This window comes from Pempheris klunzingeri, chromosome 15 (assembly GCF_042242105.1).
Source record: "Pempheris klunzingeri isolate RE-2024b chromosome 15, fPemKlu1.hap1, whole genome shotgun sequence".
Classification (NCBI taxonomy): domain Eukaryota; kingdom Metazoa; phylum Chordata; class Actinopteri; order Acropomatiformes; family Pempheridae; genus Pempheris; species Pempheris klunzingeri.
In genome coordinates this window covers 24,726,363-24,754,331 of record NC_092026.1, presented here as the reverse complement: position 1 = coordinate 24,754,331, position 27,969 = coordinate 24,726,363, and the positions used below count along the sequence as shown (strand labels likewise).

The 27,969-nt window shown below is 46.1% G+C and overlaps 1 protein-coding gene and 1 long non-coding RNA gene across 5 annotated transcripts; both read left to right on the top strand.

The window, feature by feature from the left end:
* asph (aspartate beta-hydroxylase) lies at nucleotides 1-25,470 on the top strand. 3 transcript variants are annotated; one of them, XM_070845523.1, is made up of 12 exons: nucleotides 1-108; nucleotides 7,925-8,086; nucleotides 8,833-8,877; nucleotides 9,645-9,713; nucleotides 17,851-17,940; nucleotides 18,885-18,965; nucleotides 19,131-19,204; nucleotides 19,406-19,468; nucleotides 20,377-21,103; nucleotides 22,538-22,591; nucleotides 22,716-22,763; nucleotides 24,859-25,470. In XM_070845523.1, the coding sequence occupies exons 1-12, from the start codon at nucleotides 66-68 to the stop codon at nucleotides 24,864-24,866; spliced, it is 1,464 nt and encodes a 487-aa protein (XP_070701624.1). In that variant the 5' UTR covers nucleotides 1-65; the 3' UTR covers nucleotides 24,867-25,470. The 3 variants fall into 3 exon arrangements, with proteins under 3 accessions (XP_070701624.1, XP_070701623.1, XP_070701625.1); XM_070845522.1 differs by lacking the exon at nucleotides 1-108 and adding an exon at nucleotides 6,205-6,458; XM_070845524.1 differs by lacking the exons at nucleotides 1-108; nucleotides 8,833-8,877 and adding an exon at nucleotides 6,205-6,458.
* A 34-nt stretch (nucleotides 25,471-25,504) lies between these two features.
* LOC139214839 (uncharacterized) lies at nucleotides 25,505-27,528 on the top strand. Of its 2 annotated transcripts, none has more exons than XR_011585478.1 (2): nucleotides 25,505-25,784; nucleotides 25,911-27,528. It is a non-coding gene; the product is annotated as an uncharacterized lncRNA (long non-coding RNA). The 2 variants fall into 2 exon arrangements; XR_011585479.1 differs by having other exon boundaries at nucleotides 25,505-25,788.
* The last annotated feature ends 441 nt before the right edge of the window (nucleotides 27,529-27,969 follow it).

The window sequence follows — 27,969 nt, the reverse complement described above, 5'->3', positions numbered from 1 at the left end:
AGCAGCCCCGGTCCCTCTCCGCTCCTCTGTTCGAAGACTACCAGCCCCGCTGCCTGAGATCCGCCATGGCTTCAAAGAAAAACGCTAAAGTGCACGTCAAGTCCAAAGGTATCGCAGCTTTTCTTTCTCTCCCTGCCGTGCTGTGCCTCCCTTCCACTGGCTGGCCGTCCGAAGTTAATCGGCTGTCAAGCTGTTATTTCATTCAAGGCCCTCGTCCCGGCTGGCTGGCTAAATGTAGCCTTAGAAAATGGCGTCGTGTTAGCCGAGCCGAGGCGGGGTTTAAGGAGCATGTAAACAGGCTTTATTTCAGCACGGCCACGCTGCTATCCCGCGTCAACACCGTGCGTTACCGAGCCGCCGCCGCGAGCTCTGCCGATGCCATTGTGGGGCAGAAAGACGCCCCCGCCGTGCCCCAGACACTGCGCTCCTGCCCCATGCAGGAGGAACACGGGCTGTTTATCTGGAGTCCCGGCGGCTCCGCCATGGCGACCGGCTGCAGCTCGTGGGATTAACGTCTCGGCGGAACACCGGCTCGCTTCGCACGCGAGAGATAACGTTGGCCTGGACTCATGCGGGTGTGCGGCCGTCTGAAGGGTCGGGCAGAAAGGCCCCCTGCTCTGCCGCTCATGCGACCCCTCCGGCCGGAGACGCCGGGAGTGCGGGGGAACGGGGGACCGTGAGGCACCCCGCCCCCCATTCAGGTCCCAGTCACTCTCCCAAATGCTCACGTGTCACTATGAGAAGCCGTGGGAGGGGCTATGCGTGGTTCATGGGGGGGTCCCCGTCGGTAACCGGACCCCATTGAGCGCTACGTGTCAGCGGGTCAGTCCACCATTGTAGAGAGCGTCTGTAGTGGTCTGTAGTGGTCTGTGTGTCTGAGGGCACGGCTCTGACCCACTGACCTGCTCACTCACGGCCCATACGGACTGTGAAGAAGCCCCCCCTTAGGTGTCAGAGTGCCGAGCTTACTCCCCACTGCTGTGCTGTGGTGGTGGGTGAGTGGGGCAGTGATGTGTGTGTGTGTGTGTGTGTGTGTGTGTGTGTGTGTTTGTGTGTGTACTGGTACCATAAGAGCAGAGTGTGGAACAACAGAGAACACTCTGTCCTCTACCGCCTGCACTGATTTGCAGCCCCCACCTGGTAAATACTACATGGTGCCGTGGTGATTCCACGGTGATTCCACGGTGATTCCACGGCCGACTGGGCCTACGAATGACTTAAAGTCATGACACGTAAAAATACACGCCACTCACTCATACGGTTCCACGTCACAGCAGGTCAAAAGCCCCGGGAACAAAATGTTCAGCTTTCATTCAGTCTCTGTCCAGATCCCGCCCACCACCATCCCATCTGTGTATGAACCAGTGGAAGGTTCTACTGTCTGTGTGTGTGGTTCTACTGTCTGCAGGTGTGGTTCTACTGTCTGTATGTGTGGTTCTACTGTCTGCAGGTGTGGTTCTACTGTCCATACGAGTGGTTCTACGGTCTGTGTGTGTGGTTCTACTGTCTGTATGTGTGGTTCTACTGTCTGCAGGTGTGGTTCTACTGTCTGTATGTGTGGTTCTACTGTCTGCAGGTGTGGTTCTACTGTCTGTATGTGTGGTTCTACTGTCTGTATGTGTGGTTCTACTGTCTGCAGGTGTGGTTCTACTGTCTGCAGGTGTGGTTCTACTGTCTGTATGTGTGGTTCTACTGTCTGCAGGTGTGGTTCTACTGTCCATACGAGTGGTTCTACTGTCTGTGTGTGTGGTTCTACTGTCTGTATGTGTGGTTCTACTGTCTGCAGGTGTGGTTCTACTGTCTGTATGTGTGGTTCTACTGTCTGCAGGTGTGGTTCTACTGTCTGTATGTGTGGTTCTACTGTCTGTGTGTGTGGTTCTACTGTCTGTGTGTGTGGTTCTACTGTCTGTATGTGTGGTTCTACTGTCTGCAGGTGTGGTTCTACTGTCTGTAGGTGTGGTTCTACTGTCTGCAGGTGTGGTTCTACTGTCTGTATGTGTGGTTCTACTGTCTGCAGGTGTGGTTCTACTGTCCATACGAGTGTTTCTACTGTCCATATGATTGGTTCTACTGTCCGTACGAGTGGTTCTACTGTCTGTATGCATGTGTTTGTGAGGTTCTAAGGTCTGGTTCTAAGGTCTGGTTCTATGGTCTGTGTGGGGTTTTTCCAGTTTGTATACATGTGTATGGCTGTGCAGTGTGTCTGTGGTTGTGCTGTGTGTGTGTGTGTCAAGTGTGTGTGTTTCGTTGTACAGTGTGTGTGTGTGTGTGTGTGTGTGTGTGTGTGGCTGTACAGCAGGGGGTGGTATTCAGTCAGAGGCTCTTACTGTGTGGTATTTGAGCTCCCGGCCCCAGTGCTCTATGGTTTAACATGTGTCGGTGCTCTGCTCTGGTGTTGGACTGGACAGACCGTCAGGGTCCAGCAGCAGGCGGTGGTGTTCAAAGGTTCGTACTGTGTTATTAGAGTTGACGGGCGCCGTCTCTCTGTCAACAGTGCCCCCGCAGCCTGTTGTCAGACACAGCTGCATGTTTCCATGGATACACTTTGACCATTAGCTGCATGCTGTATCTGTGAGAGTGGACAAGCGGTCATAAGTGCTGGAGTGCAGCTTTAGGAGATGCAGAGTGAACGTTTAACAGAGACATTTGTGTCAAATGTGGCTCCCTAACTCAGCCCACTGCTGCTGAAGCTTCAGCGAAATGTCCCTTTAAGTTTGATCCACCCTGGCCGGGACCTTGTCACCCACAAGTGAAAATCTGAGCGGGGTTTAATGGAGCAGTGGTGGTTTAAGTGGGCAGACACTGAGGAAGAGTCCTGCACATGCCGCCTGTATGTATTTGAGGTAGGTCATGTGATCGGACACTAACCCCTAGTAATTTGTTTGCGGCCCCTTACCTCGTTCACAGAAATAATAAAAACGCCCGGTCACTGTTTCCAGGGTTTTAAAAACAGCGGGTTTGATTCTTGTGAACGAGTCGCTCTCATGACTCATCCAGTGACGTCACTCCCTGGCCAATCAGTGGCCTGCAGTCTGGTGATGTCACATTTTCGGCTCGACTCAGTTCGCTTGGAACCCCGGCCGAGGAGGTAGTAAAATAGTACCTGGTACCACGTTCTATCGCTGGTGGAAAACCAAAAAGGCTGAGCAGGTGCTAGTGGAAAAGCACCATATGTCCTTAGTTGTGTTGTTTGTGTCGCATACAAATGATGTCACTGGAGTTTCGGGCCGCCTTGCTATGACGACCCCGCCTGCGTTGAGGTGGTACTCAATTGTAATGGAAAACGACTGAAACAGAGTAGTAGTAGCGAGTAGTGCTAAAGACTGTGTAATGGAAAAGTGCCATAGGGGACACTGTTATGGGCTCTGAGTGTGAACAGTGAATTGTCTGCCAGGTGGTGGGAACATACCCCGACCAGCTGGCTGATTGAATCATGGCTTTCTGATAGTATGGGGGGGGGGGTCCATTTCTGTTTATCTATATGCCTTTACCTGAGCTTCAGGCTTCATCTATTGACCTGTTTTGTAATGTTAATATGTTGTGTTCTTCTTCTTCTTCTTCTTCTTCTTACTTTTCTACATTCTGTATGATTTCAGTCCCCCAGGCCTGTCCCTCCTCTCACCAAAGGCCTGAGAGTGTGCACAGCTGAAGGGTAACGGCCTGTCTCTTCCTCTGGGGCGTGTGTGTGTGATGTTGTGCTGTGTTTCCTCGTCTTTGCAGAGTGTGTTTCTGTGTTTTTAAACAAACCTCACCATGTAAAGATGCATGAAGTGCAATGCTGTGTGTGTCACTGCTGCATCGTGCTGCCTGCTGTTGAATCAAACCTTTCAGCCCCAGTTGAAACATGTGAAGAGGAGCTCCACGTTTTTAAAAAAAAAGCTGAAATACTGTGCTGTGTTTGAGCAGCTTGTTTGCTGTCACCTGATGATATAGTCTAACCAGTTTGACACGAGCCCCCTAAACCACAGCTCCAGCAAATACCAGTGACTTTCTCTCAACAAAGCCAGGCATGGGATTTATTTCCTGTCTTTTATGTGGTGCCTAGATCACAGCCTCCATGGTTGGAGTTTACTGTGCATCAGAGCCTGGCGCTGTGAAAGTGGACCAGTCATGTCCGCTGTCAAGCGCTGCTGCTTGATGGGCGTCTGTTATCCAGATTCAGCTGAGCTGTTATCTCAGAAATGTACCCACTCGCTGTCAGAGGCCCTCAAGACATATATATATATATGTGTGTGTGTGTGTGTGTCATTTCTCCCAAAATTAAGCGGGGGTCGAAGCTTAGAGAAAGTGAGTGGAATGTCATCAGACCTGCGTGCCTTCTGTATGGATGTGTGTGTGTGTGTGTGTTTGCAGGAACAGGCTTGTGTGTTGAAGCTAGAGGGAAGAGCAGAACACTGAAGGCGGTACCCAGCAGCCCTTACATAAGATTTAAGAGGAGCTGCTCAGACTGAACAATGTGTACTGAGCTTCAGAGAAGAGACTGAGCAGAGACCCTCCACTTGTTTGGAAAACACAGTGTGCGCGCGCGTGTGTGTGTGTGTGTGTGAATTGGCTGCCGTGGTCATATGAGAATGAAGTGCGTAGAAGAACAAAGTGGTATGTTATTGCACGACTTTCACTGTCTTCTTTTGGTGTGTGTTTCCTGCATTCTGCTGATGGTTATGCTCCAGTTTGTGCCTTTTCTGCATTAATTTCAGGTGGAAATATCTTCATTTATGTGAGGGGAAACCCAAAGTTCAGGGTGTGTGAGAGAGGAATATAATGCAGTGAGGCTCTGTGTACGGCCTCAACTATTTACTACTACTTTGCTCCACGACAACTTTCTCCTTGAGTCAGCACATGCGTCGGTCTGATTCCCTCCCCTGTAGATTCTTCTGTTTGGGGGAGGGCCCTCTAAATGGTTGGACTTTAATAGCTTGTATGTGTTTTCGCTAGCAGGGACACTGAGCCTCTACCATCACAGCACCATGACTGCTGACGTTTTTAAGTCATTTTGAAGGTCTGAGCTCCTCATGCAAGTCTGTTCAGGTGAATGAGCTGGTGGTGGTGCGCTCTTATATTGTCTGTAATGTTGTTTGGCTGGAGGCTGTTTGATGGGGCTGCACCCTTGAATAATCCTGAGTCCCACATGGATTCAAAGAGGGACCACGGCCGTGTATCGGCTCGCTGGTAAAACCATGACTTTTCTCATAAGCAATGGTCTGACTGTGGGTGTGGAAAAGAGAAAATGGCTTTCTTTGTGGGAGGGTTGGGTACTATTCACATTTGTGCTGGTTCTGGTCCCCAATGGTGGTACCTTTTTTACTCTCTGCAATAAATGTAATCTCAGTTTTAAACATAAGTCCAAACCTAGCACCAGACTCGATTTCAACAACAAAAGAAACCTCTCCCAAACCTGGCCCCCTGTCCCTCCCAAAACCAGTCAGTCAGGAACTGTCAGTCAGCTGTGAGGAGGTTTGCGCTGCTGTTTGGGAGCTCTAAGGGTTTTATTGACTTTTTAGTGCTTATCATTACTTACTGGTACTTCTGCATCATTTGCAAGTAAAAGCAGGACGTCAGACAGCAGTCAAATAATTTTTTTCTGGTAGAAACAATCAAAATGGCTGTCTGCAGGTTTTATTGCAGATGAGCTGCAACATGTTAAAGGTTAACGGAAAACGATGGACAGATAGACGAGCTGTGAAGGAGCATGAATTAAATGATGGCGTTCAAACACTGGTTGCAGCTGCTTTTTAACAGGGCTGCTGTGATGTTCAAAAGTCATTTTGCAGTAAAGATGTTGAACATCTGGTTCCTAGCTGCATGCTGTTATCTGCCCATACAGAGCCGACTAGTTCACCCTGTCTTTACTCATCAGGGCAGGATGATCAGAATTCACCATAATGTTTGCTGCCAGTGTTTTTTCCATTTACATTGTAGTTTCATTGACAAACTGAACACTGCAGAAAAGTGAACACTTATTCCAATGAAAATGTAGTTAAATCTTGCAGATATCGGTATAGAGGAAAGGTGGCAGGCCCTCACAGCTGGCAGTGCTCGCTCAGTCCTTCCCTCTGTGTGTGTGTGTGTGTGTGTGTGTGTGTGGGGGGGGGGTTGTGTCAGGGCCAGCTGGACTGACGGCACTATAAATAACTGCAGAGCCATATTGGGCTCAGAAGAATAGTGACAAAGATTATTGACACATGAGCAAGAGAAAGAAAGGCATTCAACACAAGGAGAGGTGGGACCAGCAGAGAGAGACAGTTAGAAGGGGAAGAGGGGAGGGACTCAGAGGGAGACAGACCTACCCTGTTCCTCTAGCTGGGACTACATGGTGCCTTTGTGGCCACTTAATCTCTTACTTGGTTAGTTAGTTAGCCAGCAGTCAGGAGGGATGTGTGATCCAGCGACCCTGGTCGAGTCTGCCACTTCTCCCGTCGTCACGGCGGTCTTCACAGCGGTCGCTGGGGAAATGCAAGGTAAAGAAAGACTCTGTTCAAGGGCAACTGACCAGGGAGCTGAGAGGGACGAAGCGGGGTAGAGGTCATGGTGTGGGCCTGGTGGCTTGGCTGCACGATGAAGGGCTGGCTCACAGGTAACTTGTTACAGGTCTGAGAGCAGGTGGAGCCCCCGAAGCTTCAGTTTGTTTGAACTAAGATCTACCTGCTACCTCAGTGAGTGTTAAACTGAAACATGTCTCAAATGGTCATACATTGTGCTATGTAGTGTTTTGATGGCAATATGTAAGCAAATGGTGGTTTTAGAAGACTGTAACCTTTAGCTGAGCCAGGCCAGGCCAGGCCAGGCCAGGCCAGGCCAGGCCTTAGTTCTTACAGTTTCAGCTGGATAGTGTCTTTGACCCACATGCTTGTTCTCTTTTCCGTATGTCCACAACAGGATTAGCACATTCCTCCTGCTTCAGTATTTGTGCTACGCTAGGCTAATCACTGAGCAGACAGATCTCTGTAGTAGAAGTGCAGAAACAAAGCTGACATTGATATTCTCAGCTGTCTCTGGGTAAGTAACAAACAACAGGATTCCCTGAAATATTGGAGGCTCAAGTGTGCTTCAGGTGGTCGATGGGTTTTGAACCAGAGAAGTCCGTTACCCAAACAGTTAGTCAAAACCGTGACTTGAGCATATAAAGCTAGGTTTTGTAATGGAGTTGTCAGCAAGGTATTTTAAAGTATCTAGTCGATTCAGGTACTTTGGCATGTCCTCTGTAGGTTTGACCTAGCACCATGTAGCGGACTTTAACACCTGTTCATTCTCTCTGCCACTATTTTCTCCCATCGTGCTTGGATGTCATCGGCACCCCCGGAATAGCCTCTTGGATGTGGTTTATTTTGCTCCCGTTTCCGTCGCCTCTGTTCCTTTCCCCAGAGCTCATTCTAAGGGGTTGGTGCAGCTACAGGCGACGACATGAACCCTAGCAGATGTGCCCAGACCGTTTCATACATTTCATAGTATCCTCATGTTCTTGTGTAGGTGGTTTCAGACCTGTCCACACTTTTTTGACACTTTTTGCCTCGGTTATGCTTGGGAACAAGTAAGGGTCTGAAAATGAGGGCGAGAGGCCAGCTAATGGTAAACCAACCAAGTTAAGCCCAGTTGCTTGAAGCAGGCTGATTGTGGGAGGGCGTGGGAGCAGATATAGCTCAGCTGTAACAGAAGTGATGCTGTTACAGACAGGTTTGCATGTTTGATAGTTTCTAGAGGAACTTAACTCCAGCTCCATGTCACCACTGACCCTATAAATGGTTATGCAACATGCACACAATGTGTGATGTGAGTGATTGGCTTTTACTGTTCTTTTTCCTGGACCGTACATGATTATTTATTTGAATGCACAGTGTGCCTTTGTGTGAGTGTGAAAAGGAATGCCACCAAGGGAACCGTCAAATCCACATGTGAAGCTAACATAAAACACTTTTTTGCATTGCAGATGGGACTAAAGCCCAGTCGGCCAATAAGAATGGGAAGAAGGCAGACTCTGGGTCTGCAAGCAGCAGCTTCTTCACCTGGTTCATCGTCCTAGCCCTGCTGGGTGTCTGGACATCTGTGGCTGTGGTCTACTTTGACCTGGTCGACTATCAGGGAGTCCTTGGTGAGTACCTGCTGTAACATTTGGCTTAAAGACTAGTTGAATGCATTCTTTTCTTCTGTAGCCTTACTCTTTGCTGTTCCTCTTGGACCTTGCTGGAGAAGTGCAGTGCGGACTAGTGAGGCTTTTGACTTCACATTTCTATATATCATCTGTCCACAAAATACACACACATGCCATCTGTCCCTGCAGTGGGCTGGAGCCCTGAAGAAGAGCCAGTGTGACCGTGGTGTTTCCTTTGTCAGAGTACTGCCGTCAGATCATTAGCATCCTGCAATGAGTCCTCTGCAGTCCTCTGTCCCTCTCACTCCTCTTAGCCCATTCTCTTATCAGCACTGGCTTCAAAGTAAATACTTAGCAGGCTATTCAGCCACCAACATGGCTGCAGGTAAAGGAGAGTTATAAAAAAAAAAGCATGGCTGGTATTCCATCACTTCTGATTTTCACTTCTGATCACTTTCAGTTGGCAATTTCTAATTATTGATAGTGATTACATACAACAGCAAATATTTGATTCACCAAATAAACTGTTAAAGTTGTCCCTTTGGTCTGTGGGATGTGGACCACAGTTTCTACTGCAACGACTCCTCAACAGTCTGCGCTGTAGTGACATGTACTGGTAGATGCATGTCTGGCTTAGCTTTGACCTGTGAAGTAATCTCTTATGGATGTGCCAGTTATGAATGTGTTGTGTTTTCCTTCTTGATCTTGCTGTTGTTCCAGTATGTGTGTTTTGTGTTTGCATGCAGACAAGGCCAAGGGCTTACAAATTAACCTGTCTGAGGCCTTGCAAGGTAAACAAATCACCAGGAATATTTCTCTTCGTCTTGTTTTAACATACTGATTGATGTCTTGTGTCGTCATTGTTGTCCTCTCAAATTATTTCCCTCCCTCCTTAGACACTCCACAGAACCCAGAATCTAAGAGAATTAAAGTGACAGATTCTCCAGCTGTGTGAATGCTTTCTAAAAACACCCAATGAAAAGACAGCATGGTAGCGACTGTTGTCTTCCCAACACCTGACTTGTGGAAATCAACTTAATCTTGGTGAAATAACTGGTACTGCCGTGCTAACTGTAGAGCACGCACTGGACATGATGACTTGAACACTACCATAAGCTTTTCTCTGGGCAGGCTCCTCCAAGTGTTCTTTAATGACAACATAAAAAACTATGTTTGGCCAAGTATTCCCTTGTCCTGTTGGGTTTTGTTTGGTAGTACACATCCTCGCTAAACAGTCCCTGTTTGACTGCTGCCATTTCCTGCATCTCCCACCTCGTCTCACTGTGTCCCATACCCCTCACATTCAGAGGAATTCACCAAGCGTTTAGCTGATGGTGAGAGCAGTCACACCACGAGTTAGGTTTTCTAAAGAATTGCTCTGCTCATGTTAACACTTAGACTCTATATGAGTTCAGAAGGTAATGAGCAGCCCGTCTCCCACAAGCTTGGTGCATTTCTCTAAGTGTGTGTCTGTGTTAAATGATGCATGTGAATATACAGTGGCCAATGTGTAAGAATCAACACTAAATGTATGTGTGTGTGTTTGTTGCTGCTGCAGGTAAACTGGTGGCATACGACACAGATGGTGATGGTGATTTTGATGTCGAGGATGCTAAAGTCCTGCTAGGCAAGTTGATTTCTCTCCAATTTCCAGCTAATGTATGTGGTTTGTTTTGTGATTATCAGTGTCTTGCAGAAAGGGAAACAAAGGGAGTCTACGTGTCAAACGTGTGAAAACCCTCTCTGCATTATTCTACTTAGGGACTATGCCCATGGTTTTCCACAGTCATGGTACAGTCAGAACTGAACAGTCACTTTGACCATTTCTGCAGGCCACTGAATGTGTGTTTAATTACATTAAATGACAACGTGGGTTTCTTTTGCATGACTGACAATCATATAGATGAATGTTACCACAGCAAAACATTGGTCTAAGATCAGTAAAGCTCACCTCAACTGAAGAAAATAGGTGCTCTGTCGCAGGGCTGCATGTGAAAGCACCTGTTCCTAAAGAATGGGTTTAACAGGGTTCATCAGGGTCAGGGGTTAATTTGATTTGCCTTTTGACTAACGGTAAATTAAGGAAGAGTCCGGTTGGCTGATCGGAAGGGTAAGTGCCAACGGCCCGCCCCACTGATCACCCTTTTGGTATTGTTGGGGTATCTACAGTATGTTGGAGCAGGATCACTTTTTGGACGTAGCTCCTCTATGTGAAGCTCAAAGCATTCAAGACAGCCGGGAGCTTGATAAGAAGTGTTGTGTTTCCCTGTTGTCTTCAGTGCTGTTATCCCCCATGTGTGCTGCATGCTGCATGGTTATATACAGGACTCTTATTTCTGCAACTCCCAGTCAGAGGTTGACCGCTGGCTCCGGAGTCGGCTCCGATAGTGGCCGATGTGTATGAACCATTAAATGGTATATGCTAAAGTAGCTGACCAGGCTAATGTTACTACAGAGGTAAAGCACATCATGCATGACAACACCACAACCTTGAACTCATGTCATCGTGTTAAAGGGCTAACCCACTTTTTAAATAAGATTATTATGCTAGATTCTTTGATGCTACTCTCAAGTGGAATTATTGACTCTGAGGGAAATAAAAATGGCTCCCACTCAATGAGCAGGTGCATACTAGATCCTTTTTTATGGTTAGAGTGATGTTCAGTGATACATGTGTACTTGCTTAGGCATTTAAAACTTTGATTCAGATGTTTACATGTGGCATATCGGCTGATTAATCGGCTATCGGCTTGTTCCTGCTCCAAACCATCCGTACTGTATCGGCCTTTAAAAGTACAGGAACAGTCGACCTCACCACCCAAACATACTGACTGACTGGTATACTCTAGTTTTGGTATGTTGGATAACCAACACTGTTGTGCACTGTGCGCAGTATAACAGCACCGTTCTGTGGCAGTGAAGCAGTAACAAGTGGCAGTTCGTCTTTGTTCACGTTTCTACCAGAGGACTGGTGGGGATTTTTTTTTTTGCAACTCTTGTGCTCTAAATGGAAGCATTAAGGATGCTGTCATTATACACAGCAGTCTTGTGTGCTCTGTACTATCAGTGGCTAGCCCTGTATCCAGCAGTGGCTCAGAGATCTGAGGAATGTTTTAATAAAGTAATTCTTAAAAGAAAGATGCTGCTTTTGTTTAGCTCCAGCCTTTCTGTCTCACCAGCAATCCATCGTCCATGTCTGTGTAAGCATCCCTACTCAAAGGAACTCCGTTTTAGTTGGACATTAACTTTCTGTTTGGTTCCTGGCATTATAGTATGTGCTCCTGTGCATATGCTGTACTGCTCTGGCCCTTTACTTTGGTCCTTTTTGACTCTCCCACTCTGTGTCCCCTTGTTTTTTTTCCCCCTCCCTCATTGTGTGTTTGAGTCTTGTGTACAACCATCGGAGCTCAGGATGACATACACTTCATATCTGTATTAAATGCACCCTGATGGCTAATGAAGATCTTGCTGTACAGTGCAAAATAATTTCACAGAAACATTTCCAACGCACGCCTAATAGTTAACGATGAAAAACCTTTTCTGAAACTCAACCATCACCAAACTAACCCTTTTGCCCCATTGGCATTCTCTGACAAATCACTGCTTCTCCACCTTCCACTATGATAAATGTGTAATTAATGTCCACCTGCAGTTCAGATGGCGTAGGAGGACACCCTCCAATTTACACTGTCCGTAATGTAATAATCATGGTAATGATGACCAATGCCAACGTTTGTGTTTCTAAACTAAAATGTGCAGAGTGAAGTTGGATCAGCTATAGTCCCATCCCTAACCACACACCTGGCCTTCAGCAGGATTGATGATACTGTCCAACAAATACACTACTGATGTTTGCTGGCCATTTAGGTCAACATTAACATCATGAAATGCATATTCTAATGTAATTACAGTTTAATAGAAACCCAGCTTGGCTTTTCCTCTCTTTTCACTGTCTGTGTCTTAACTCTTGTCTATGATTGTAAGGCTGTCTCCACATGATGACCAGAGTTAGCTGAACTCTCCCATGTTTGGGTGCAGAGTCAGTGCAGAGAGCTCAGGTCAGCCCTCTTAACTTACTGTATGATTTTAGAAGTATATACATAATGGCTGGAGGTTGTGGAGTGATGTTGTTGGTGATCATGTGTAGACTGCCTGACCCCAGCTGCTTATGATGAAACCTGAGTAGTTCCCTCGCTGCCTAAACTACGCTTACAACTTCTCTTACCTTCTCCTCTTGTTTCTGTCCCTTCTTCTCTTTCCTCCTCTGGTCTCAACACTCTGTCATCCTTCATTACACCTTTTTTTCCCATTTGAGTCCACCTTTATTTCTTCCTGTCTTTCTCTGAGGTTCTTCCACTTCCATTTCCCACACTGTTCCATCTCCCTCACCGGCACACATTGTGTTCCCAAACCTCCCCTCCATCCACCCTTTCATCACCCCCTCCCCTGTTTGCGTAGGCCTGACCAGTGAAGGCGATGGTCAGGGCGAATCCGAGGTTCTGGATTGGCTAGAAGTGGAGGAGGCCGGCTCTGACTGGTTAAACAGTTTCTTCACTTTCCTGTATGGTCTGATAAACCCGCTGGAGTCCCTGGAGGACGAGGAGCACAGTTCCTCAGCAGTTATGGAGGCACAGGAGGAGGACGAGGAGGAAGAGGAAGATGGACGGGTCAGAAGAAGAGGAGCGAAAGATGATGGAAATCAGGGGCAGAAGATTGTCATCGTCGGCCTCCATAATCAATAGCCTCAGGCTAAATAAGGCAGTTGTTTTCAACTGAAGGGCCTCATCATTCAACAGCTCAAGCTACAGTGTCGGGAAAACTCTTCCTACAGTCGTTTCCTTGCTTACTTTGGCCTCTTTTGGCAACCTAACCCAGCTAGCAGATTTTGGATGTGAAAATCTGCAGTCAACGTTTTGTTGTGGGCCCTCCAATCACAGGTTTCACCTACTGGATTCCCCAAATATTGTCAGACGAATGACCTCATTTTTGTATTAACAGAATCATGAGTGGGGTCCCTTTTTTTGTGCTGGGATGAGGATATGGTACTCAGGAAAACTTTTAGAAGTCTCTATTTTCTGCACAAACCTGTTGGCACGTAACAACACTCAATGCAAAATGAATTGCACTTGGACAGCTGCTCGATGTCCCTTTTGTCTTTTCCTATTCCTGCATGCTATTAAAACTGAACCTCAGCAATTTACTCTGGACTCTTGGGACTGTAAGCATGAATTTATACTTTTTTAAAACTCTTTCAAGTTTAAGGCTCTTGGGTTTTTATCTTGAACCACATTTCTACCTGGTATTAGCAAGCGTCCCGTGTCTGCATAAGAAGCCGCATAAATGCAGGTGTAAATGAACTCAGAACGCATTGCATTGGAGGCAATGCAAGAAGGTCCAGACCACATCTAGAGGTGGTCTTGCTCACATTGTGATCGGATCTCAGCCAGATGTAAATGGCATCTGTACAGTTAAGTAAAATGATGACAGGTCACTTAAGTCTGCCTCCTCCTGCTATCTCAGCTTCATGTCACAAAGCTACAGACAATTTCTACCTAATTTGCATGTTGAGATCCACTGACATTGTGGGCAGACTAGAGATACACCAGGTGCAAAATCAAAGCCCTGTGATCTGATGTCAATATTCAGGAAATGGGGCCTTGAAGTGGTATAAGTAGGATTGCCTTTTTTATTTTGGAGTATACATTGAGCCAGGTTGATGCTTTAAATTCGTTCAGGTTGTTGTGTGTTCTGCAGACATCCAGTTTCATATTGTGGTGTGTGTTGGTTGCGTTCTGCTCAGCAACAATGTATATCACAGTATCCGTTCCCTTCCTCTCCTTTTCCTTTAAACATAAGACAAATGTCTTACACCCACAGTATTTGCATAAAACATGTTTATTTAATCCAAGGTTCAGGTTTGTGACTATGCACAGGCAAGATGCGTCCATGTCAAAACTGTTGCTCTACCAGCACTTGTTGAGTGTTGAAGCTTTGCAGTAGAAGGGTGCGATTGATGGCTGAGTACAGTTGCTGGTGTATTGTCTAATGAATGTGACCGAGGTGTGTTTCTGACTCAACAGGTTTGCTGTTCGGAATGCATGGATGACACCTGATTTAGAAACAGGTTCTTCCTGCTCTGGTCTGGAGTGACTCCAGTTTCTGAAGAATAAATCTACAAGATGTCATATGTTCACTTAAGTAACTGCTAGGAGAAGTTTAGTTTCTCTGACCGTGCACAGTCGGGCTAAAATGGCACTGCCACTGCTAACAGTCAGAACATTTGACTCCGTAATGCTGGGTCTCTTTGACTTGTAAGGCTAACGTACGTGTGTGGGTGTGATTACTCTGCGCTCCCAGTCCTGCCAGAGCTCCCAGTGCCCTGCATCAGAAAAGCAGGGACCAGAGGAAGTTCATATCTGGCAGGAATGACCTGTCTGTGTGGACTATAGTTTTCTTTGATTTGTACATTGTGATGTGGTGGTGAGCACAATGGTGGGTAAACTAAGACTTCTAAATGGTGATTGGCACAAGTGAGTGATTTATTTGTTGTTTGGTTCAACTTCAGTCGTCATTTGACACAACTGAGGTTTTGCTCCATTACATTCATAAGTACGCCATTTAGCATCCACAGGTGAAGGTGTGTGTCCTGTTTTGGTTGGTTTGACAGTTGAGACGTTACTGGTGTGCAGGCTTCAGCTCTACAGACTCTCCACTTGGCTGCACTGCACATGGAAGGATGCCCCTTTTCAGATGTTGCTGGGAATTGGTGTTAAAGGAAGACTTAAAGCCAGATACCTACAGACATGCTGAGCACAGGCATCAGTAATGACATCAAGACTGACTGCATTCACTTTAAATGAGCTGCTTCCAGAGTCCTGGTATTGCACCCGCAGGCACACTTGGAACTGAGGCAGAAGTATGTTTCACGTGAGCATGGCTGAATCTGAGTTTATTGCCCTGCTGATGTACAGCCAAGTTAGCATGATTTGCTTCAGCTTGACGCTTACATGAGCTTTGTGCACCGTTTCTAGTGGACTTATAAAATGTATTGGATAAGATGTAGTAGGGTAATGTATGGCTTGAGCATAAAGTGCAACTGACATTGGACAGGAAGTTACGCTAATGAACTGATCACTTCACTGTGTGTAACTGACAAAGGTATTCCACACAGGAGTCCTGGGTAACACTTGTCCTGTTTGTTTGCAACATCAGATGACAAACCTGGAGATGCAGCCAGTGGACGAGCTAAGAGAGGTATCATCATGCCGCCACTTGTCTTGTGCAGCATGACAACTGTGCTATGTTGTGGTGTGAGCTAGACTAATGGACAAAGTTTGAACTACTCACAGCTCATTGTGGCCGTAGATCCAACTGACTGTGTTTTTTGAAAAAGGTTTTAACTTCTGAATGAGTTATTAACCGTTTTTTTTAAAGGGTTGATTTGCTGTGACTTTTTTTAATAAGATTTTTTGCCTAATTCTGTGCTTGTGTCTGATTAGTAAAACCTGTGTTCAACCAGAGTAGTGTACCTTCATTTTAGTAAACCTTTTAAGAAACTGGTGTAAATCCTGTTTAATGGTCTTTACCGTAACATACCAGAGAAGTCTGAACACTGCGTGGAGGTGAGAGTAAGAAGAGTATGGCATGGAATTGGTCTTGCTGTGGATTAAACTTGGTTCTGGTTCATCCGCAGACATGCACCTGATGTGTCTGATGTTTGATAACAGAGTTAATTTGAGCATGGCCTTGGGCCTGTACAAACTAATCTTCCAAATGGTAGAAGACCAAACAGTGTTGTTGCTCGTCCATCTCAGAAACCTCTACACCCAAAGATGTGGGCTGGAAGCTTCGGGAGGCTCTAAAGCAGCAGTTAGCCATCATCCATGAACGTGTGGAGGCCAAGAAGCTCGCCAAGCTGGCTCTGGCTGAGGTTAGAGATCTCCTGGCCAAAGAGGAGGAGGAGAAGGTGCTGGAGCTGGGGAGGAAGGAAATAACAGCCAGAGTGAAGGAGAGAGTGGCTACCAGGCTGAAAGACGAAGAGGAGAAGATGGAAAAAGAAGAGACGGAGAAGGCTCTGGAGAAACTAAGGAAGGAAAAGGCAAAACAAATGGATGAGAAAAAGGAAGAAGAGTGCAAGGAGGAGAAAGTAGAGAAGAAACCAAAGAAAGGAGGGGAGAAAGAGTCTGACAAAAAGGTGGAAGGGGAGGGTAGGAAGGCACAGGAGGAAGACAAAGGGCGAGGGAAAGAGCTGGCCAAAGAGAAAAGAAAGAAATCTGACAGAGGAGAAAGAAAGTGAAGTCAGAGATGAGTTGTTAGAGGAATATTTTGATCCTATAGAAAGCCAGCGTTAGAGCGGACTATCGGACACCATGTTGGTACTGACCAAAACGTGTCCGCAGCACCAACAATCAATAACTGGAATCAAATATGGGCTCACACTCATAATCTTCTCAGTTGTTATACTTACTTTATTTCAATTCCTGGTTTCAATGAAAAGGTGTGTTTTTGTAGGGCTGCCTCTGATGATATACAGCACTGTAGTTGCAGTTTGACCTCTGGTGTGTGTGTGTGTGTGTAGATGTGTGGACACCTGTGTTTTCATATTATCCTCAGTCATTGAGTCATGGGTGCGCAGCCACTAATTTATCACCTACAGAATATTTTATCACATAATTGATACTAGAATAATGTGCAGTTGAGAAGTTTACACCCTTTTACAATAAAAAGGATTGTAGCAAAGTTCATGTTCATAAGCCGACCAACGAGACAATAGAGCAGCTGCTCTGCTGAAAAGGTTAAAGAAAAGCCATTTTCCAGCAAGACTGGTTTGTTATGTTTGGTACATTTAGCATATTATGTTGTAATTACTTTTGACCATGTTCTGGACTGAGGCAGCTAGCGAGCTACTTTCAGTCATGCTGCTTGCACTAGAGACTTCTGGGGGATTACAGTGACCTAAGAAACCCTGTCACTTAGCGAGTAGCTACCAGCTTTAGTCGGTGGCAATGTGGTTTAAAAAAAGGGTAGGATTTAAAGTGCAGGGGTCAGAGGAAGCATGGCAAGATACGATACAGTGTTTATCAAGTGTGATGCTGAAACATTAAGGCATCCATTCCCCACAAACTGTGGGTTTTATATATTTAAGGAGATTTGTGTTCCACTATGATAAATGTGTTTTCTTTTGTCAATAAAGTCTGTGGATCCATCAAGTGTCTCTCTCTGAACATGTGAAAGCTAGTCCTCTGTTTGTGCAGGAGTGTAGTTTAAAGCCACACTGTAATAAGAGATGATGCAGACGGCTCTTCAGCACACATTATTAATAATTCTTTTGCAAAGAAAATTGCTTGTCAAAAACATCCATGTTGAAACGTAGCACAGATGTTTGACAAACCGTCATATGATCACACTATTTATGAGAAACGTCGGTCAGGGTCAGCAAAAGAAAACCCATGTGTCTTCAGTTGGCTTGATAACAAGTGTTAATTCATGTGAATGATGTCGCCAATGTAAGATGATGACTTTATTTGCTGCACATATTTTTACTTGCAAGGTCCTGGACAGGTTCATGTGCTGAGCTCCACATACATCATGTATTGTGTCTTCATACGTCTGTGAATGACATCCATAAATTTGAATCCCAGTCATTAAATAGGTGCTGATATTTTTCAGTATGCATTTGATCGAGGCTCACGCATGCATACAGGCACATGTACATATCCTGTATCAGTACTGTACACATACAACATGTGCATCATCTCATGTAGGACTGAAAGAGAAAGCTGTCGTCGTCACTTCCCGTCATGAAGAAGCAGCAGCCCCAGTGGATGCTCCCGAGCCTGAGCCGACACCAGAAGGTATGGTGCATATCTTTATACCTGCATAATCGCACTCACACTTTCCTGCCAGAGTCGGCACGGGAACGTGTTGATGGCAGCTAAGGAGACAAGAGGGAACACAGGTGCTGTCACTGCGCTCATTAGTTGGCGTCGTTACCAAGTGTACAGTAGCATCCCTTGGACACCAAAGTCTCCAGCTGGGCCCTCGGTTTGAAGGCTTTGTGCACACAAAACATATTTAGAATAGAATGGAACAGAACTGACATAATATACATTGACATTTTGATGACAACTTGAAGAACTTGATTAAATATCAAAGGGGCAGTGCTTCTGTGTAACAAATATTCACACCACTGTAAATGTTGATAAAGACAGCTGAGATTGATGGTACAGATCATAATCAAATAAGTCCTGTAACAGTTATTCCTTGAAGCCTTTTGAGCCTATCTGATCATTCCTGAATTGACTGAGGATGTTAGATTTATAGTAACTTGTATCTCATGTAGAGACAAGCTGAGAAAAACGGTTGAAAACTAAGACCTCCAGTGGTTTCTAAGATGGTACACACAGACTTTATGCAAGCTTCGTTATTGGTTAGGGGTCGAGGCTGTGCCACGACACCCTGAGACATGTTTGAACTCACTGTCCAATCAGGAGGTAGCAACCACATACTAAAACACCAGCACATCCGCTGTTCGTCTCCCTATGGTACTCAGCAGTGGAAATATAACACAGGCCAGCTGGGCCTGTACTTATGCATGTACTCAAAGAACTTGAGATCCAATCCGTTCAGGATGTGAGCTACTCTGTGTCTGGCCTGACTCTGTATACAGCAACGTTTTAATCATCTGCATGGAAAGTGAAGTGAGTGAAACCTGTTGCATTGCTAAGATGCTGTATGTCACTGCCATGTCATTACCATGCACAGCGTCTCCCTTCAACATCACCCCCTCTCTCCTTAGCTGTTGTTGAACCTGAACCTGTGCCCGTGGAGGATGTGCTTGAAGCTGCTGTAGCAGAGGACACCTCTGCACCACCACCAGGTACATGAGTGTGGGTTGTTACAAATGGAGTCGGGCTGGGCTCTTCGTAGTACAAGGCCTGGTGTGACCAGCCTCTGGCAGGATGGACCCCGCTGAACATAATGCAGTATTATCTGTGGTGTGTGTGAGTGTGTAAGTGAAAGAGAATATGTCTTTGCCCTTTAGAGCCCGAACCTGAGGCTGAACCAGAGCCTGAACCAGAACCTGAGGCTGAACCAGAGCCTGTTGAGACAGCTGAGGTTTGTACAGGCCAGTCTGAATGTTGTAAAACCACCAGTGGGATTGTCCAATCGCTGTCCTGCTGGAAGCTTAACTTGTAAAATCAAAAGTACATAAGAAGTTTAATGTTTGAAAGACTTCTCCTTAAGGGAATCACTTGTGAACTTGGACAAATTCAAGTGTGAACCTGTTGACATTTTTGGCGGTGTGTTTCTTTTCAGGTGACTGAAGAGGATCCAGAGGTGCTGGAGGAGGAGGAGGCCCCTGCTCCCCAGGAGGAAGAGGTATGTAGTTTGTTATTGTATGTTGCATCATCATTGCAGCCTGGTTTCACAGACACTTTGCCTCGCTGGCAGACTGAATTATCCTCATTTTGGTGTTTGGTGGGATGGAGAGGTCTTGTCCTTGGTTATGGCTGCTGTTTCTGAGGATTTACATGCCACTTAATTAAAAGAAAATGCACACTGTCTTGCTTACTACAGGTGTGATTGTTAATTTTCCACATTTGTCTGTTTGATGAGCAAGATATTGTTAATTAAGCGACTATAAGTAAGTAGATACATATAGCAGTAAACAAGACACTGTGTGTGTCATTTTTTTTCTTTCCACTACTTTATTTTCCCAAATACTGAAACAGAAATGTAGCCTCTCAGGATTATATTAAGATAAATGATGCACAGAACATGTCACAACTTCACCAAATACAACCAGCAGTCCTTTCCTTTTCATGCTGTGTACCTCTCAGGTTGAGCTGTTGGACAGCTAACACACCTAACTAGACCTGACTGTCTAGACCTTGGCACACCTGCCTGCATGTCTGTAGATTTTAGTTCTTACACGTTAAAAGTAATGACAGTGAAAAGCTAATCCCACTTTCCCTAAATCAGCAGACTGCAAACATCACCCTCTTTTACAAGCCATTCTGGGTTTTGTCTCTACACTGCAGACTTGTCTCAAATGGGTCACCTGTGGGTCTCTCTGTTAATGCATTGCAGAGATGGTCCACAGCTGAAGAAACCCTCTACTATGGCACTAGTTGTTGGGTTTTTAAAAATGTCCACTTATCACAGCTTTTGACCATATGAAAGCAGGGACATAGTTTCTGCTGGCTTTCTCCAGTTTCTCCTTTCCTGTTCTAACAGCTTATAAAATGTGATCATTTTATAACCCTTGACAATGTTGCTTTATTCAGGCTGCAGCAGCGGAGGAGGTTGTAGAGGAGATGATGGCAGACCAGCCAGCTGAAGAGGCTGCTGAGGAGGAGGAGGAGGAACTGGCTACTGAGGAGGTGGCCTCAGATGTAGAGACTGTAGCAGAAGAAAGTGCTCCTGCAGAAGAAGCTATGGAGGAGCCTGCTGAAGAGGAAGCCGCTGCTCCTGCAGAGGAGGAGGAGGAGGCGGCTGCTCCTGCAGAGGAGGAGGAGGAGGCACCTGCCGCAGAAGAGGAGGAGGCTGCTGCCGTCGAGGAGGAGGAGGCTGCTGCCGAGGAGGAGGAGGCACCTGCCGTCGAGGAGGAGGAGGCGCCTGCCGCCGCCGAGGAGGAGGAGGAGGCAGCTGCCACAGAGGAGGAGGAGGAGGCAGCTGCCGCAGAGGAGGAGGAGGCTGAGGAGGCTGCTCCCGCTGAGGAGGAGGAGGAGGCTGCTCCCGCTGAGGAGGAGGAGGCAGCTCCTTCAGATGAACCTGCTGAAGAGCCTTCTGAAGAGGAAGCAGCACCAGAAGAAGCTGTTGAGGAGGTAGTAGCAGAAGAAGAGGAGGTGGCGCCTTTAGAAGAAGCTGTTGAGATGGCGGAAGAGGAGGACACAGCACCCTCAGATGAACACGCTGAGGAAGAGGAGCCAGCTGTAGAAGAGGAGGCAGAGGAGGAGGCTGCAGACACAGAGGCAGCTCCAGAAGGAGGGGTTGAGGAGCAAATAGTACCAGGTAAAATGAAGAGGTATTTGGTGGTGGTGAAATGTTCAGAGTTTGACTTTGATCCAAACACTAAAAGGAATAGTTTTTGGAATTATGCTCGTTCATTTTGTGTTAGATGAGAAGATTGATATCACCGGCTGCGTGAAAAACATGTAGCGAGCCTTCAGTACCCTCATGGACCTTTGTGATGAGGGTTGAAAACCTACAGGGTTGAAAGAAACTGTGCTGGTGTGGAGTCAGAAAGAAGTGAGGCGAGCAGAGCTCTGCAGCCTGCTGCTCATCTCTGCTGCAGGCTGCGTTAGCCGCTACTAGCACAACACAGCCAAATAATGACTAGGAGCAAAAATTCACGCAATATAAAAGATGCAAACTCTGGCTCTGCTGCCAGCTCTTATCTGTCCCTTGTGAAACCAATACATTTATGGGAGTGCGATGCTAAATTGGTAATGTAAATATAGTTATGGTTGGCTTAGCTTAGCAGGAAGACCAGAGCTACCTGGCTCCGTCAAATTGTAACCTCTACCAGCAAGACCACTGAGCACATTATATCTTGTTTGTTTAAGTGTATGAATGATAACTTTCAGTGTTACAGGAGGTTAACTGCCCCATTTCTTGGCTATGACCAGTAACTTCGTAGAGTTGCCTGGCAACTGCTCAGAGCCAAAGACTACAGTAAAATAACGGATTTGCCGTCCTGCACTTCAGTCTTTGTCTGAATTGAAGAAATGAGATATAACATGTTAATTAAGGAGCTTCAGAGGTGTTGCAAGGTGGATTTTGTTACCACTCTACAGAGCCAGGCTAGCTGTTTCCAGTCTTTGTGCTGGCTCTGGCCTTTAATTTGACAGACAAATATGAGCGTGGCAGTGATCTTGTGATGTGTTAAGTAAAAAGACACATTTCAAGCTTTAGTATCTAAAAGTCCTGAAGCAGACATGGGGAAGAAAAGTGCTGGCATAGATGTGGATAGCTGTATGCTGTAGAAGCTTATGATATGAAGTACGGTGTCTGTTGGCCATCTGTTTTCATGGCTTAGTACATGAAATGGTTTCTGTTTTAGGTCTTTGACTTTTGTCGAGGCCAGACTGTAGCTGTCTAGTGAAAATATTCAGTGGTCACCACCGTGGTGCCGAGCTTCTGGGTAATATCTATTTCCACCACTGACTCAGCAGCTCCCACTCCTGCCTAATACGGAGCTTGGCCAACAGCGGATGAATGTCATTACTCGACACAGATAACTTAACCATCAGGACGGTGTAAAGTCCAGGACGCTCATCTTGTGTGGGTTAATGAAAACATCTGATTTGAGTGCACACTAAATTGTGCACTAAAGGAGACTTAATTGCCCCCTGCTCTGGAGATTCTGTGCTGAGGTGTTTCCAGCTTTGATGATGAGGGTGTCAGCACACAGCTGCTCATGGTGTCAAACGTTTTTTTCCACAGTCACAGACACACACAAAGAAGTGGCACACGAGATGGAGGAGGCAGCAGAAGAAGGTGGGCATGTTCACACACACACACACACACACACACACACACAGAAACACCTGACAGGATAGGTATAACCTACATTTCTTCAGCTCTCATGGTCTGACCTCTGCATGTGTGTTTCTCTTTGCAGCAGCAGAGTTTGTAGCGACGGAGGACCAGATTCAGGACGAGCCCACAGGTAAACACATTCAAACAAACATCATGCTAACAGTGATGGTTTCTACAGTCCAGCTCACACACTACAGACATCACAGGCCGACTGAACCTTTTATGTTTTTCAGTACAAACCTTTTTCTTGCTTTGGTCTCTGCTCAACACTAAGCTGACTCAAAAAGATCTAACAATTATCTTCAAATTGATCTGTTGATAGTTTTGTTGAATAATCATCTGGCCAATAAAATGTCGAGTGCTGATAAAGAATATTTTTTCAAAGCCAAAGGTCACCTCTTAAGAAACTCAATGATATTCAGTTTCCAGTGTTTGTTTTGAAGCATTTTCAGAAGCTGAAACAATAGAAAGTTTTTGTAGATTTGCTTGAAAAGAATTTGGAGGTAGTTCAGAAGCTCCTTGATGGCCAGGCGCCGGGTGGAGTTGGAGTTTGCCCATTCTTGCCCTTCCAGGCTACGTGTGTTTTGTGGACTTTGAAAAGGCCTTTGACCGTGTCCCTCAGGGATTCTGGGGGGGGGGGGTACTGTGGGAGTATGGTGTACAAGCCATCTGCTCCCTGTATAACTGAGTGGGTGTTGGACTTCGTCAAGGCTGTCCCTGATTCTACAGATAGCGTGGCCCTGACCTCCAGCAGGCACTGGGACAGTTTGCAGCTGGGTGTGAAGCAGTCGGGATGAGGCCATGGATCTCTGCTGGAAAATGATGAATTGCTCCCTCTGGCTTGGGAGCGAGTTGCTGCCCCAAGCGAGGCAGTTGAAGTATCTCGGGGGGTTGTTTACAGCGAGGGTAAAATGGAGCGGGAGATGGACAGACGGAGCGATGCTGTGTCAGCTGTAATGTGGGCGCTGTACCGGACTGTTCGCCTTCCGGCTCAGCTCTCCACTGAGATCAGTGTAATGTTGGAGGCCTTGCTCCCACTGTTATCCTGGCTTAGAGATAAAACTTCTGAAACATTATGTAATCCAAAGGTAATGGCACGAGGCCGGAGTAGCTGTCTGTTATCTCGTGTCTCCTGTCAGCATGGACCTGATAGACAGCTGCACTTTGGCTGCTTTTACACAACAACACATTATCTCTGGAGAGAAACTTTTGTTTTTCAGAGTCCACTAAGACGCAGAAACTTTATTCTGCCCACAGCTGCATCAGCTGAATAGGAAAGCCCACTCCAGACACGTGTCTGGATTCAAAGTAGGAAAAAGGCTTCATCACACGGCGTCGAGCCCTACAAACTAACCCTCTTCACCCTTCTCACAACAAATATGGTGAATGGACATCAGCTATCAGATTGTATGACTACATACCACCATATCTGTACGAGGTCAGCAGCTTTCACTGAGACACTTCCACTGAAGGAGACGGGTGGCCGATGTCTCGTCCATCAAGTGGCAGATTGGTTGTTTGATCCAGTGAACCCCAACTTGCTCCTGAAGCAGCTGCTCATTTTCAGGTTCATACTTGTGATTGTGACCATTAGAATATGTTTACATGTGAAGAAACACATTATTTTACACATCCTGTGCATACTGCTGTTTTCACCCTCTTTCTGAACGCCCCACTTTAGCTGACTCTTCAAGGCCCCCTTCCTGAAAAGCCTAGTCTGCTCTGAATGGTCGCCCCCAGACCCTCCAAGGGGGAAACTACATTATCTGCGAAACATGCGATCATTTCTATCCAAAATGAGCAAAAAACAGTTACCAGCATCCAACTTGCTGTTATTTAGTTCTTAAACAGTTGAGGCCCAATGTTCTCTTTACTGTCCCTCAACATTTCAACATGACATTGGTCCAACATCCCTTCAGGCTGTGGTGGTCGCTGACGCTAACCATGTTAGCAGAGCAACGTGCTAATGCCAAGTCCAACAGTGAAACAACATAAAAACTGGCCAAACTTGGTGCCTCCGTGTCTGAAGTCGGGTCATGGACAGCCGCTGTCGGTCCATCCCGCAGCATGTATTGTTAACGGCCCTCGATAATCTGGGGTGAATTTATGGGAACCCCATGATTCGAGTCTGATTGCTGTGTGTGCCATCGGACTCAGAATATATCCATACACAGAATATGTCCCCTGTGAGACACTTAACATTCTCCTCTTTGTGCTTCCCTTAGAAACGTAAAGGCGGTCGTCGTGGTGACGGAGCAGGGACCCACTGACGTTGCATCAGCACCATCTCAGTGTGCTCAGAGCAACGATGCACCCCTCCACCTCCAGAGAAACGACTGAGTCATTATGACAACACTCGCCTCTCTCCCCCACTGTCTCCCCCTCCTCCCTCTGTCTTCACACCTTTGAATTTTCTTTGTGGTATAAGTGTGCGAGATGAATTGTTTACAAGTAGTTTGTATCCTTGTAGTTTTTTTTCTTTGTCCGCCGTTGTCTTTGCTTCTTTCAGTAGCGTGTCCATACCAGTTGTCAGGATGGTGTAGTTCTGTGTCCCGCCGTGTGAAGTCTGTGTGCTCTGCTTGCAGCCAGTCAACCAGAATAACATGAAACCAGTCTGGGACTTTCTTTTGAGGTCTCTCAGTGATGTAGTTAGGCTTCCTGGAGCTGAATTCTGTCGCCACGTGAAGTGAAGCCAAAGTTCATAACTGAGCCGTCATTTGTCAGCCCGCTCTTTGGCTGCAGGTTCAGAAGCTTCACAGGTTCCAAGCACGAGGCGAAATGTTCTGTGAACGCTGCAGCAGGTCTCCACCCTGACCTGCTGATAAACTTCTGTTGTTTTGTTTTTTTTTTTCACTGGGTGTGGGTGTGGGGGGCGGGCCAATAATACTTAAAATGTGGTAATCCAGGTCAGAAGTCATTTGTGTGGCTCTGCTGCAGCGTTCACTCAGAATGTAGAAGCGTTTCCATCCAGCTGAGCTCAGTGCTGCAGATTCTATGCAAAGCTGTTGTGATGTGTCACCCGCGTCCCTCACCCCTCCTCACCCAGCCAGTTTATTTACCACTCAGTATGTGTTGACTCCAGGATGAGCCATATGCTAGCATGTGAATTCAGAGGAAGTGTGTGTGTGTGTGTGTGTGTGTGTGTGTGTGTGTGTGTGTGTGTGTGTGTGTGTGTGTGTGTGTGTGTGTGTGTGTGTGTGTGTGTGTGTGTGTGTGTGTGTGTGTGTGTGTGTGTGTGTGTGTGTGTGTGTGTGTGTGTGTGTGTGTGTGGATCCAGAATGAGTGTGTTCCTGTGGGAATCTCTCTTGCTAATGAATCCTTCCTGTGAGCCGTAGGAACCGTGATGTCGTGTTTGAGACTGTAGAACTTTCTTCTTGTGTGTTTGACCTTTGCCTCTGTGTGTGTGTGTGTGTGTGTTTTCTCTAGATTCCTAGCTGTTTTTTGTTCTAATTTTCAGATACAATGACTAAGACCATCTAATGAAACAATCAAATCAGTTTGAAGTGAAGTAGTGACTTTAAGCTTCAGCTCTGTAAGTTGAAACTGTGATGTGAAAGAGGCTGTGAAGCTGTTTGTGGGTCCGGCCCAGCAGGCTGCTTCAGCCAGTATAGTTCCACTGAAGCATTTTAACCCGATGGCACCCACCTTCCTTTTGTTTCTGATGTAAAACATGTTCTGTGTGACTCACAGAGGGTTAAATAGATCAGGTGCAGTAACTATCTGACTGACAGCAGAGCAGTTTTTATCAGCGGTGACCAAACGTCACTGCCTCCTTCTTTCTAGCTGTGTTTATTTCCTTCAGGGAAAGTTGGTGACATGTTCCTTCACTCTTATTCACTCCTCCCTTGTCCTTCCCTGGATGTGTTTTTTTTTTAATCGTTGATCCACAGTAGCTAAAGGTCAGAGAACAAATCATCGCCATCCCATCACAGAACTAAAGTGGAGTGAAGAAAGCCCAGTGAGGGCGTTCAGGGTGATGGCCGCATGCTTCATGTCACTCTTATACCGCTGAGGTGGTTTGGGCCTGGGGATAACACATTTCTGTTGTGATACTGACAAGAAACCAGATGTAGATGTGACTGATGGCAACATGACACCACTGATAGTGGAGAAGAGAGACTGTTAAACATTCCTCAGTTTGAACCTTCTGTCATTTGGTGTGTGTGTGTCCTGCTGTGTCCTCACACTCTAATCACCAGTGCTGTGCAGTGGGCCTTTTAGTAGGATGTCTCGTCTCTTTTCTAGAACACTAGCTGGTCTTTTCTACTTAACACTTTGTAAGTCAATGTGAACCGTGAAACCTCTTCGACTTTGGAGATAATCTTTACCAATAGAGAGCTTCTAGATTTTTAAAAGGAAACATTTTTAAAAAGGACTTGGAGAAATTAAGAAACTCATTTTCTGATAATGCTTTAAAAGCTTTTTGTAAAGCCATAAGCTGTTTGTGATGGGTGGGTAAGGGGCTGTGCTACTTCAGGACAAACCTCCTCCTCCTAGAATGTAAAAGGAAGAGCATTAAAATGAAAAGCACACTGCAGCAACCTGCTGAACCACATTTTAGTTTGTCATTAATAATCTTTGACCAGAACGTGGACATGCTGGAAATGCTCGTGGTGCTGCGGACGGTTTGGCCTCCACACGAAGCAGGTGGCGGTTGTTAAGCAGTAGCGTCTGCTGGAAACGGTAGACCGAGCTCCACACTGTTACGGGGAAGTGCAGCTGCTGGTTAACAAGCGCCCACCTCTTTGCCTCACAGGCGCCTGCAGATCTGATGCAGACGCTGACCATGGTGATTAAATTATTGTGAAGTAATGGTTGCTTGTGGAGCGGGGTTTGAAGTGTCACCGTTTTCTGTAAATGATCTCTAGCTGCAATAAAAGGTTTGGGACAACACAGCAATGGCCCCAGTCTCTTCTGTTCATACATGTGCTGTATCTGCTTTTTCACCAAACACCGACGCACAGAGTGTCCGTCAGAGGAGCCAAGTCCCTGTAAAACTAAAGGGAGTCCTGGGGGTGGTCAGAATAACCCCAGGGAGCTGAAGCTGTGACGGAGTGTGCTCAATGATCCATGATAGTACATAATATCCATAATATTAGTAATGGAAGAAGAATAAATCTCTTTCTTGAATTGGAATGTACCGAACGACTCCATCACAAACAGGTTTGGATAAAGCTCTGCTTTCACATCCTACTGAATGAAAACTACAGGAAGCATTAAAAGCAAAAAGTACCTAAAGCACAGAAATAATGTAAATGGCAACATTGAAATGAAACAACATTCTCCTGAAGCTAATAAAATATCAATAATTAAGAGTAATACTGAAATGAGAGCCA